This window comes from Monodelphis domestica, chromosome 5 (genome assembly GCF_027887165.1).
Source record: "Monodelphis domestica isolate mMonDom1 chromosome 5, mMonDom1.pri, whole genome shotgun sequence".
NCBI classification, from domain to species: domain Eukaryota; kingdom Metazoa; phylum Chordata; class Mammalia; order Didelphimorphia; family Didelphidae; genus Monodelphis; species Monodelphis domestica.
This window is the reverse complement of record NC_077231.1, coordinates 268,531,446-268,544,271: the sequence shown is the minus strand read 5'-3', so window position 1 is coordinate 268,544,271 and position 12,826 is coordinate 268,531,446. Positions and strand designations below refer to the sequence as shown.

At 38.8% G+C, this 12,826-nt stretch overlaps 1 protein-coding gene across 2 annotated transcripts in view; it reads left to right on the top strand.

Moving 5' to 3' along the window:
* Nucleotides 1–9,616: 9,616 nt before the first annotated feature.
* The window catches only part of SLC39A12 (solute carrier family 39 member 12), a 114,180-nt gene continuing 110,970 nt past the window's right edge, over nucleotides 9,617–12,826 (top strand). For both annotated transcript variants that reach the window (XM_007504911.3, XM_007504910.3), the window contains exons 1-2: nucleotides 9,617–9,955; nucleotides 11,543–11,896. In XM_007504911.3, coding sequence (XP_007504973.2) covers nucleotides 11,630–11,896 — 267 coding nt within the window. In that variant the 5' untranslated portion in view covers nucleotides 9,617–9,955; nucleotides 11,543–11,629. The remainder of the gene's footprint in view (nucleotides 9,956–11,542; nucleotides 11,897–12,826) is intronic.

The window sequence follows — 12,826 nt, the reverse complement described above, 5'->3', positions numbered from 1 at the left end:
TAAACAGACTTGTATCAACTCAGAGAGGAAACACTGCCTTGGAATCAATTAGCAGTCAAGATTTGACAAAGAAATCAAAGTAGTAAATTTACTCAATTTTCATCATAAAATCTGATTCTACTTCACTAATTCTAATTTGACCCTGCTCTAATGCTTGGATTACCAACTTTTCATGGAGCATTTGATTATTGCCATGAATTCTCCAAGACAGTTCCAAGCCCTCTCCTTCCCCAATTCTTATTTCATGACCTGCCACCCCATGAGAGAAACCTTCCTTCCCAAATTAATTAGACAAAGGGAAGTGCTTTAGTTAGGGCATGTGGGAAATAATAAGGAACCCTGGTTCTCAGCTGAAAAATTAAAAGTATCCAGAATCCCACAAGGATCTCAGACATCTTGCCTCTCACTAAATGAGTCTGCTAGAGTTGAGCACATTAAGCAATTTGCTTTTGGGGTTTCCTATTGTGTTCTTGTACTTTTCTAAGAATTAGTCCAGCACTGGTTGATGAAACCCAGAGCAAGGCCACTCATTGTGCTGCTGAGAGTCTCAATTGCCTTGAAGATATCTTTTCTGGTATGGGGAGGGGAGGGAGGGACTCTGACACTAGTGGACAGGATTTATTATGTACATACTAAGAAAAATAAGCTATACACGGAAGAGATTTGTGATTTCATCTGTGCACTATCATCTTTTTCTTTGTATATAGAACTGTATATTTTGTTGTTTTCTAAAGGTTGGCTTTTAGAAAAATACTGGCTCTTTTTATACACATTTGGATGGACAATTTGTAGAACTGGGTCATTAGTTTGTCTATATAAAAAAGCCAGAGGCTTCTTTACTAACTTCAGGGTGTCAGAAGAAAGCAAGAATGGCTGCAGGACATTGGGTGGACTCTTTGTGGTGAGTTATGGGTCCTATGAGATAGGTAGCCAGTTAGACTATCATTCACTTCATTGGAGAAAACTTCAAAATCAGTGACATGATCAATCTATTTGAAGGGGTTTTTTTTATTTGAGGATTTTATTTTTTTTCCCTAAACTCTTACCTTCAATCTTAGAATCACTACTGTGTATCGGTTCTAAGGCAGAATAGTAGTAAGGACTCAGCAAAGACGGTTAAGTGACTTGTCCAGGGTCACACAGCTAGAAAGTATCTAAGGTCAAATTTGAACCCTGGACCTCCCATCTCTGGGCCAGGCTATCCATCCATTGAGCTTCACCCTCTATTTGAGTTTTTGAGCAAGTCAAAATAGGATTTTTTTTTTAAGTTTTTAGACTCTTTTCCCATGGTTACATGATTCATGACCCCCCCCCCCCCAATATGATCTTCTGAACCTACCATTTTGTTCTTTTTGTCCTTGGGGTTGGATAGAACAAAGGTCATCCTTTCTTAATATGTTGGTTCTTAAAGAGTGTTATTTCTTGTTCTCTCACTCCTAAGCACTCCGACTCAGTCTTCTCTTCATCCACCTGAATGTCCTCAGTTTCTTCATCAGTCTTCATATGGTGAGACCTCCTCTGGAAGTAAATGAACTTGGGATTGTCTTATCTAAACAGCGGGGTCCACAACTAAGAGCAATCCTTCATATGTGTTCTGACCTGCTGTCGGGACCTGTGACTGGGTTCTAGTCATGGATTCTAAGCCTCCATTCTCTACCTGGTATCTAGAGTTCCTTAAAGCAGGCAACTATGCAAAATAAGAATTGTGATTGGGCTTTCATAAATCCTTTAGAGGATGGCAAAGAATTTCTTCTGGCAATTAAAAAGAAAATGAATAATGCTGTTTTCAAATTCAACTACTTAGCATTAAAAGCTTGTTGCTGTGTACTTTATATAATCTCCTTTAGCCTCAAATTGTGATGTCATAAAGGATTAGTTCTGAACTTCAGGATCAAGCAAAATCAGAAGCTAAATTGAATAGGAAAATAATTCTCAGTATTTCCTAAACTAATCAATTATCTTTGAAGCAGCATCCCCAAACAATTGATTGAATAATTTTTATGATGCATATAGCTAAATGTTAAAGTCCAGCCCTATTTTCTTTATTTTTAAAAAATTCTTACCTTCCATTTTAGAATCAATACTGTATATTCATTCCAATGCAGAATAGTGGTGAGGGTCAAGCATTGGGGGTTAGGATGTGTCTGAGGCCAGATTTGAATCCAAGACCTCTCCCTTCTAGAGCTAACTCTCAATCCCATGAGCCTCCTAGTTGTCCCAGTTCTTACTATTTTAATTCAATTGAACTCAAAGGGAAGACTATTAAATACCCACTATTTTGCACAAACTGTGGTGAGGTGGAGAAGAAAATTGGACAAAACAGTCTTTACATTCCCGGGTCTTATATTTTATAGAAAAAAATATTTGAAAGGTTGATGAATATAGTGCATGTCCAACATGAAAGGTGGTGTGTTAACAACAGAACAGAAGTTCCAGAGGGCATGCTACATAGGGGGTCCGGGGGAGAGTAGTTAAGGAGATAGGCAGAAAGCCCTGACCCCGGTGGGTATGAGAGAGCAAGAAGTATTGGTCAGGGGAGGGAACTTTGGCCTATTTAGACAATCATTTAGAATCAGAGGAAATGCCGGAATCTTTGGGGAATTGATTTTTCAGTCCTTTTATAGTAGCCATAAGTTAAAAGTTTGATAATCAGTCAAACAAGAGAAAATCCAGGGCCAGGCTGATTATAGAGAGGTGAGGCAGATTTGAGGTAACTCTCCTCACCGTAGTGGGCTCAGCCACAAAACAGAAACTATTTCTACTTTAGGCAGATAATGGTCCCAAGTGTGGGAAGGGGCATAGGAGTGCCTTAGGGCCAATGAGAATGGAAGAAGATGGTGGGATAAATGACCAGTTTTCAGTCCTGCCTCATGGTTAAATCAAATGTTCATGGAGTCCTGGGACCAGACTGAATGAGGACAATAAGCATTTGATAAGCCCCTACTATGTACTAGGCCAGTGATGGTGAACTTTTTAAAGACAGAGAGCCAACCCCTCCTCAGACTAAGTGCTGTGCCCTCCCTGCCCCCACCAGAGACCATGTGCCATGTCCTCCTCTTCCCTAGTACCCTACACAGGGAAGGGAGGAAGTGCTCCCATTGGGTTGCTGGATGGAGGAGTGGGTGAAGTGAGGAAGGTCCTCAGCAAGTATAGAGGAGGCAAGGAGTGGCTCAAGTGCTTCCCTCCAGCTCTGCCACCTGTGAGTCACCCACCTTACCCCTTCTGTACTCCCATTGGGCTGCTGGGCAGAGGGGCAGGGGATGTGAAAAAAATGTGATCAGGCATATTGGAAAGGGGGAAGGGAACAGCTCCCTCTGCCTTTCTGGCAACTAACTCTGGGGGTGTTGGGGGGAAGGGTGGCCAATTGCCCACAGAGAGCCTACTGTGTGCCATATTTGGCACCCATGCATAGGTTTGCCATCATTGTGCCAGGAAGCGAACTAAAACTAAGTCATTTACCTGGAGCCAGGACAGTGTTGGCTGTATAGCAGGGAGCTGGAATTTTATATGAGTAGTTCCAGAATGTCAGAGAATCAAGATACAAGTTCCAATCAAACACTTGTTAAGCACCTTCTTTGGTCTCCTTTGGACTCCTCTGTAAAGAGGTAAGTGATAGGATTGGATGATTTCCTAATGAGAGAAACCATAGAGAGATGCCAAGGCTGCAGACAAATTCTCAGGAAATGACTGCACTTAAATGCAAGGAACCCTAGGTGGAATCTCTTCCAGCTTTAAATCTATGATCCTATGATCCCACAAAGAAGGATCAGTAAACAAGATAGAAGAGTAGTAAGAAAGGTTACATTTCTCCCAATAAAATATAAACAAGGACAAAGACTGTTTTGTTTTTATCTTTTTTATTTGTTTCACCTGGCTCAGTGCCTGGAACAGTGATCAGCACTTCATTAATTAATGCTTGTGATTTGAGCTGAGTTGAATTGAATTGAGACAGAAAGAAAAACCCCCCAACACTTGCCATTTATATTATAAAGGAGGTTAATTTGTACTAGAGGGGTTCAGACTTTCAGTATTGAGAGGGGGAAAGAGAGGAAAACCTCCCTTCTCAAATTGGGGTTCAGGGGAGACAGCTGATGTAACAGGTTGGCTCAGAGAGAGGAGAGGGGGTTTGAAGATTTTCCCCCTTCTGCCTTTCCTCCTTAGCTAAAGCTGCTCTCCTCAAATGGCTCTTGTCCCTCTTGTCCCCCCTCCATTACTTGAGACCAAAGAGTCTCCCCTTGATCTATTCACTCACACTCAGCTTGGGGAAAAGATAACTATTTTAATGTCAATTCAATTAAGGTAATACAAAGGAATAACTAACATGGAAGGATGGGAAAGGGAAGTGGGGAAAAGGGGGTCCCTGTCTTTATCTAAAACCCTTTCCTCCCTCCTCGAGTTTGGGGGGAACTCAGGCCTTGGCAACTGAACCCCCTCTCCCCAAGAGAAAGTCAGGTTGACTCACCCCTGGGCAACAGGAGCTGAGGTAAAGTCTGCTCAGGTTTCTCTTCAGAAAGTCCCTTCAATTGGGAAGTGTTGTGGGGAAAGATTTCCAGTCACCAGCAGGAAAAGTAGGTAACTCTTAAGAGAAAGTCTTTTTCCCAACTCTTCTGACTGAGAGCCTTACTGCTCTCCCTGCCAGAGTCTCCTCCTCCTTTGGAATTTCACTCCTGGGGCCCTCCCCCATTGAAGTGATCAATTTCACATACTCTTCAGCCTGGCACTTTTCCCTAGTGCCAGTCTCTGTCACACCCCTAGAATTCTTTTCTTTGGTTCATTTTTGTGCCTCTTTAGCCATTTGGCTAATTCTGTTTTTTAGGATTGTTTTCTTTAGGATTTTTTGTTGTTTCCTCATTTTCCCCACTTATTTCTTGACTTTGAACTTTATGTTAAAATTGTTCTCTACTTATCTGGGTTTAGGGAGGCATTGTCCTAAACCTCAGGACTTTTCATGCTTCTCTTTTCAGAATGGGTTCTAGGGATGTTTCTAAGGTGATGTGATCTGGAGAGAGGTGTGGTCACTCTCTTCCTGGCTTGCTTTGGCCTTTGCCCAAGAAGGATTCCTTTTTCCCTGAAACCAAAAGCCCAAGCACTTCTTTCCAACTTGGAAGTACATATAGGCAGTGAAATTGCCAAATACCTTCTGGTTTTATTCCAATGCCAATACAGGGGTCATCCATAATCTCTTTCAGGTAAATATTGCAACCCTTTTACTTTTTCAGGGCTGAGAACTCCTAAAGGTGCTGCTCCAGCTATTGCTACCTCCAAGGTCTTTTCCTGGTATTGTCTCCCACAGGCCTTACCTCAGTGTCCTAGACCTATCTATCTAGTCTCCTAGGTTATCTTCAATTGGAAAAATGTCTTACCCTGACGTTTTGTTATTTATTCTGCTCCCTGACATTTGGTTTCAGGCATTAATTTAAAATTGTTCAGAGGGAAATATAGGGAGAACTCAGCTGGATTGCTGCTTCTATTCTGCCATTTTAGCACTGCCACCCTAGAGGTGGCATTTCAATAATTTTTCCTCGCCATCACAGCCTCATTACATCATTGCCACATTAAATCAGACAACAAACCTTTATAAAGTAATTAGACTTGAAGTCATATCTTCTAATGTCAAACTCAGTGTCCTTTTGCTTGTATTATTATTATTATTATTATGAATATATGTGTGTGTATTTATACTTCAGTTTTCCCAGCTAACCATGATATTTCACCAATGTGGGCGTTTCTGTCATTGATGCATATCATAATCCATCCATGCCTTTCCATCTTGTATGGCAACCACTATGCTATGGGCATGGAATATAAAGACAAAGATGAGTGAATCCCTGCCCTCCATGAGCTTCATTCTAGTGGAGGAGGTACACACACACACACAATTGCTACACACACATAATAGATGAATAAATGTTAATTTTGAAAACCTTCTATAAAGATGTATGTTGCCCATATAAGTTCTCTAGATGTGGATTATTTGAGCATTGATAGAGACTTCTGGAATCTTTTCCACCTTTTGCCATGGATGACTTTGATTCTTACTTAGAGTGGAGCAGGAGATGAGGCTCCTTCTCACACAATACAGAGTTGTGCCAGACCATGATAAGTATGTATCTCTGCTCCTTTAAATATTGTTGATCTAGGGGCATGACTTTTTTAAAGCTGTTTTCCTGGAAATTCCCTCTTGAAGGGAGAGGGGATAAGCCCAAGCTTATAACCATAGTAGTTACATAAAAGGAATACCACAAATAGTAAGCATTCCCCTTTCTCCAAGCAGATAGATAGAAATTGGAGAAGATGTGTAGATTAGAATATACCAGGAAATAGTATTGATTGAATAAGATCTCTGTAGGGAATGAGAAAACATCAATTGAGAGAGGAGCCCTGAGACCATACAAGGGGAAATTCTCTGAAATCTCCAGGGAGGCAAGATGGAAATAAGGGGCTTGTTGAGAAGTTAGCTTTCTCCTACATACTTGCTGCTTCCCAGAGTCTCTTTCTTTTCATAAATCTCTCTCCAAAGATTATTTAGAACCTTTTGTTTCTTTCTTGAAGTGAGAACTAAGAATATTACTCCTTTCCAAAACATTCATGCCAACACTGCTGCTCACACAGAAACGCAGTGTTTAATAGTAATTCTCTCAATCAATCTGGAATCACGCCTAAGTGGCAGCTTATAAAGTATTTCAGGCTTGAAACCTGGGTTACATTCATATTTGTATAACTATGCCTGCTCCTAAGAAGAACATTTTTTATCCACAAAAAATAAATCTCTGAAACTGTAAGGAAGATTTCCTCCTTTGCAGTGCTAATCTACATGTTTACCTTATTTATAATCCTCAATCCCTATCCACAGCACAGTGCTTTCTTATAGTGCGTTAATACATCCCTGTCACTTGCTGAATGGATGAATGAATGAATGAATTAATAAAATAACTTCTTTCACAAATCTACCAATGGTGTGAATAAAGGGCTCATGTTCTTCCTCCTCCTCCAAGTCTAGTTTGTATTACACTTTAATACAGTCGATAAGCAGTGCTTTTTTCAGGGCACCATCATGATAACTCTATGTAAAATGCTTAAAAGTTTTCAAAGCACTTTACATGCATTATCTCATCTAGTCCTCCCCAAAGCACTATGAGATGTGCAATTCAAGTATCATGCCCATCTGAACACAGATTAGGACTGGATACAAAGGATATAGAAATATAAGGAGCAGGATTGAATAGACAGTCAAATATTTTGATGTCAACCCAGACACTCTTTCTATTGTATTACTACTGTAACTATGTGTATCTAATATTTATGTACATATGTTTTAGTATTTTAAGAGATAACATTGATAATTACGATAATAATAACAGTTAGCAGTCACATAGTGCTTTAAGATTTGCCAAGCACTTCACAAATATTACTTCATTTTATCTTCACAACATCCCTGGGAGGTAGGTAGTATTATTATCCTTATTTTACAGGTGAGTAAACTGAGGCAGACAGCAGTGAAGTAATTTGCCTTCAGCTACTGAGCTAGTAAATGTCTGCAGACATTTGAACTTTTATCTCCCTGACTCTAATCCCTGTAGCACCTAGCCATGTAGATCAATGAACTATAGCATCTCATTGATACAAGTCCTTTTCCCACTGATGTAAATCACTAACTCGTCATGCCTTATTGCCTAGTATGATTCTTGTCCATTTTCTTCTATAGCTCCTTCATTGAAAATCTACCCAGCCTACAATCTGCTGCATGTCGAGTGCTGGAGGTATGAATATAAGCTCAAAGAAACATCATTTCTTTCCTTGAGGAGCTTAAATTCTAATAGGGGAAAACAACACACAAAATGGAGTTGAAAGGGCAAGAAGGGAGATGGAGGTACTCTATATAGGAGCATGGTTTTAGAGTTTATAAAATCAGGAACCTGACTAAGAGAAGGAATGAAGGCAGACTCATCTGAGCTTCCTCAAAATGGTGGCTCTACCATGCTCTTTGTGGTGGCAAAAAATTGGAAAACAAGGGGATGAAAGCTTTGATAGGGGAATGACTGAACAATAGTTCTCTGACTTGAAATCAGAATGCTACACTTTCCACTATAACTGACAATTACTCCTTCTCAGAAATCTGCTCCAAGCTATGATTAACTAAGGCACTGATAGGTCAGACTACCAGGGGAATAAACAACTGAAATAGTGATCTAAAACTTGAGCTTTTCTTTGTGAAAGTGTGACTCCGTCAAAAATCATGCAAACAAAAAATTGGAAAATGAGGGGATGCCCTTCAATTGGGGAATGGCTGAACAAATTATGGTATATGTTGATGATGGAATACTATTGTGCTAAAAGGAATAATAAAGTGGAGGAATTCCATGGGAACTGGAACAACCTCCAGGAATTAATGCAGAGAAGAGCAGAACCAGGAGAACTTTATACACAGAGACTGATACACTGTTGCACAATCAAATGTAACCAGCAGCAATGCAATGATCCAGGACAATTCTGAGGAACTTATGAGAAAGAATACTATCCATATCCAGAGAAAGAACTGTGGGAGTAGAAACACAGAAGAAAAACAACTGCTTGATCACAGGGGTTGATGGGGATATGACTGGGGATGTAGACTCTAAGTGATCACCCTAATGCAAATATCAATAATATGGAAATAGGTCTTGATCAGTGACACATGTAAAACTCAAAATGGTGGCTCAAGAAGAAACTCACCATTGGGAGAAGATGAGATGGGGAGGTTTGTGAAGGATATTCCAGGGTGAGTAGTGCTATTCCCCAGGGGTTAGGGAAAGGTCCAAGATGAGCCATAGATTGAAGAGACACAATTCTGAAGACCAGAAATTGAGGAACAGGACTAGGAGGGGAATATGAAAAGAATTCCTTTATCTCCCTTTATGTTGGGGGGAAGCTCTAAGATGGTCCATGTGCCATTTCCTACTCTTGTCATATGGCTGGTCTGCCTCTACATTTCTGATTCTACATTTCCTCAATTAAAGCCCTTGGGTCACTTCCTGAATATAGGCCATTATTTATTTTTTTAAACCCTTACCTTTGGTCTTAAAATAAATATTGTGTATCGGTTCTAATGCAAAAGAGTAGTAAGGACTAGGCGATAGAGGTTTAGTCACTCGCCTAGAGTTCGGACACCTACAAAGTGTCTGGCCACAGATTTGAACTCAGGACCTCCCATTTCTTAGCCTGGTTCTCAATCTACTGAGCCATCCAACTGCTTCCAGCATAGACCACCATAGGAATATACTACAATGGTATATTGTATATATATATATATATATATATATATATATATATATATATATATATATACATGCATACAAACATATACACATTTCTGATTAAAGAGATTATTTTTAAGTAGAGTCAATATTTGAGGGTGATCTATGTTCTAATAAAAACAGTGTTACTCATTAAAATTTGCATTGATTCCTAATGAAAACTGAAATGAACTGAGAAATTTAATAGAAAAAAAAAAAGAATGACACGTATAACCTGAAATAACCTATGGCTAAATAAGTGTTTTGAAATTGTTGGAAAAGTTTCTTCTACAAAACTGGGCCATCCTCAGCCTTTTGATCAGGATTTTCTTCCTTAAAGGACCAGTGACAAAGTGAGCTCCAGCACTGGAATCACCACAAATTGGGGAACACTAATACAAAATGATAGCTCATTAATTAATGGACTACATTTATTTAGCTACCCTGAAAACCTGCCAGGCAGAAAAATGTTCTAACTTTTATCCACCTTCATTGTTACCTTAAGAGCAGCTCTCTCCATAGCAACTGAAAACTTTTCAAGCCCTCAATAAACTAATCCTCTCCAGCTCCCAGGGCACCATCAAGGAATTTTAAAAACATAAGACTTTGTAGCCGTGAAATACGTTCAGGGATTCAAAGGCCACAAAGCTCCAGATACATTATCATTTGTCTTCTCACTGAAGGTAAGCACTAGGTTTGGAAATGTTTGTGTCTTCCTCTGTCATTTTTAAATGCTAACATAAGTAACTTAAACTCTTTTTAAACACTGAATGTAATCCCAGCCTCTCAGTTACAACATCACAATAACTGTTAGCTAGATCTGGGCCAGATTCTAACATGAGACACGGCTAACCTCCTATTAGCAGCTGGATTCCTCAGATTTATTTTCTTTAGGAAGTTAATCATCTCAAAAATTACTTTTTTTCTTCAGTGATCAGTTAGTGATAGATTTACCAGGACTACCAAGATCTTCAAATTCTAGTTTTCTTAAGGCACTTTATTATTAATTCTGATTAATTCCTGGATAACAAAGAAGAAATTCAATGTGGGAAAAATAGCTCCATAAGTTTTGCTTTTGGTGCTGTCTTTCTTTAGGGAAGTTGGATATTCAGAAGAGCATCTTTGAACCGCCACAAAACATTTGTAAAGCTAGATTCAGCTTGGAAAATTTCCATTTTCTTTTACTAGCTTTTCTCTTCTTAGTCTTCACTGTTTGAGTCCATTTCAGCTTTCTAACCACTAATAAATGTAAATCTCACCCCCAAAAATATTGCCAAAATTTTGATTTGTTTTCTATTTGATTTAGCTTTGCATATTTGTTTCTAGAATGAGTAGAGTGAGGTGTGGGGAAACCTAGGGAACAATGCAAATAGAAGAAAATAAAAGAGAAAAATCAAGAAAGGAAGGAAAAAAGGAAGAAAGGTTTAGAAAGGATGAAGGAAAGAGAGAAAGATATTCTTCATTTTAGTCCTTCTATTCTCACCACCATGACTGACTTGTAGCAGATGTTTAATAAAGTTTTGCTGAATTGGATTGGATTTTATAGTGAAACAAATGAGAATCCTTCATTTTGCAGACTCCTACAACAGTCACCAATCAGACATTAGCATAAATAAATAAATAAATGACTTTGGCCAGCTTAAGTGTGTCAATCTCAGGAAAGTGACCAGGGTGGTAACATTATGCTATACAAGTATGTAAGACTATTAGAATGGAGAAAAGAAGATTATGGAAGGACTTGATGGCTCTTTTCAACCATCTGAAGGGTTTATAACATGGAAGGAGAGATTAGATTTGTTCTGGTTGGCTCAACAGGTCAGAGCAACAGAAGCAAGTTTGGGGAGTTACATAGAAGCAAATTTAGGGACAGTGTAACGAAAAATCTGAAAAAAAAAACCATTCAAGTGGTTGGAGATATTGTAGATGGTTTTCTGTTCAAGCAGAAGATAATTTGGGTGGCCCTTGGAGTCCCTTCCAAGTCAACCATTTTGTAAAGTAATAATGAACAGGGAAACTCGTTTTTATTATTATTTATCTTTAAAAGTTTTCAGGAGTGCAAGGCAACATAATCTTGCCTCCCATTCATGTTTCTACAGAATTTAAAAGTAACAATCATCTTAGTTCCCTACTGTTTGGGGTTATAACTGCCTACAGACCCTCTGTTGTTTAGTAACAGCTTGTCTTTGCAAATCAGCTTAACCACACAATAACCTTTCAAAGGCATTACATTCATTATAATCTAAGCTGGTTTTCCCCTTTTTTTGCCACAGAAATTCCGCAGGTTTCAAGTTTAAATTGTGAACTTCAGGTCGCAGATCACCCTCCAAGGGAGAATTGTGCTCCAGTGTGGGGCAGAAATGCATTTAAGGACAAAGTATTTCATCTGGGGGCTAGGGTCTTTCTTCCTGCTCCCCATTGCTGCTCCAGAAATTCTGCAAGAGAAGCCTGCAGCCCAGGACAGCATCCATCTTCAGAGCCCAGGTCAGCTAATGGAGGTGTTGCATATTCTTTCAAATGATAACTACACCCACACACAGAACTACTCCAGAAGACTCATCCAAACCTTACTGGAGAAAACTGGGTGCCCGCAGCTGATTCATGGAATGCAAGAGGATTGCAATCTGGTTAGTGCAAAGTAGCTGGCATCACAATAAAAAACTGAGTGGGGACTTTGACAATCCATTACTTCAGGGTTCCCAGATTTCATGAAAACGCTTGCTATGTTTTATAAAAGCAATTGCTACATTTGGGCCAGGGTGAACTCTTAAGTGCTCAGAATCTATATTTTTAAAGAAAGCAGGTACTTTGGCTTAAAGGGAAATATTTCACTAAGCTAGAAGTCAACCTTAAAATGTGACCCTCCAGCATGTTTTATTTTTTGCTGCCAGAAATCATCTGAGGCATTTATTTCTAAATATGAGCTTTCTTCTTTCTTCCTTTCTTCCTCCTTACTTCTCAACTGCTTCTCCTATTGAGCCTACAATCTGCTTAGAAATGCAGAATTTGTGGAAGGACCCTGTTTTCTCCCAGTAAATTAGCATTCTTTGGTGTAGGAGGATGGGCTTGAAAAGCAAGTGGTGGGGGGAAGCAAGAACTTGTGCTTAAAAGTAAGAAAGGCACTTCCAAAACTTTTAGAAGTAGTTTTTTGTTCTTCTTCTGTTTAATCCTCTAAGGTTCATAATCTTTTTTATGTTGTGGATTCCCTTAGCAATCTTTACTAGACTAATAATAATAATAATAATCTCTAATTCTAATAATCTCCAGAAATGTTTTAATGTATAAACTATAATGAAAAATATTCAAAAGGAATTAATTATATTGAAACATAGTTACATATATATACATATGTATATATATATATATATATATATATATATATATATATTTAAATGAACAACTTCATAGACCTTAGGTTAAGAATCTTGGAGTTAAGGTGAAGTCATAGTTTTAGTCCAGAATGAATCATAAAATCTGACATAAGTGGGGATGGGACAATGTATCTAGTTGGTAAAAAATGAGTTTTCCCAATACTTAGAGGCTAAGTTCTTATGTTT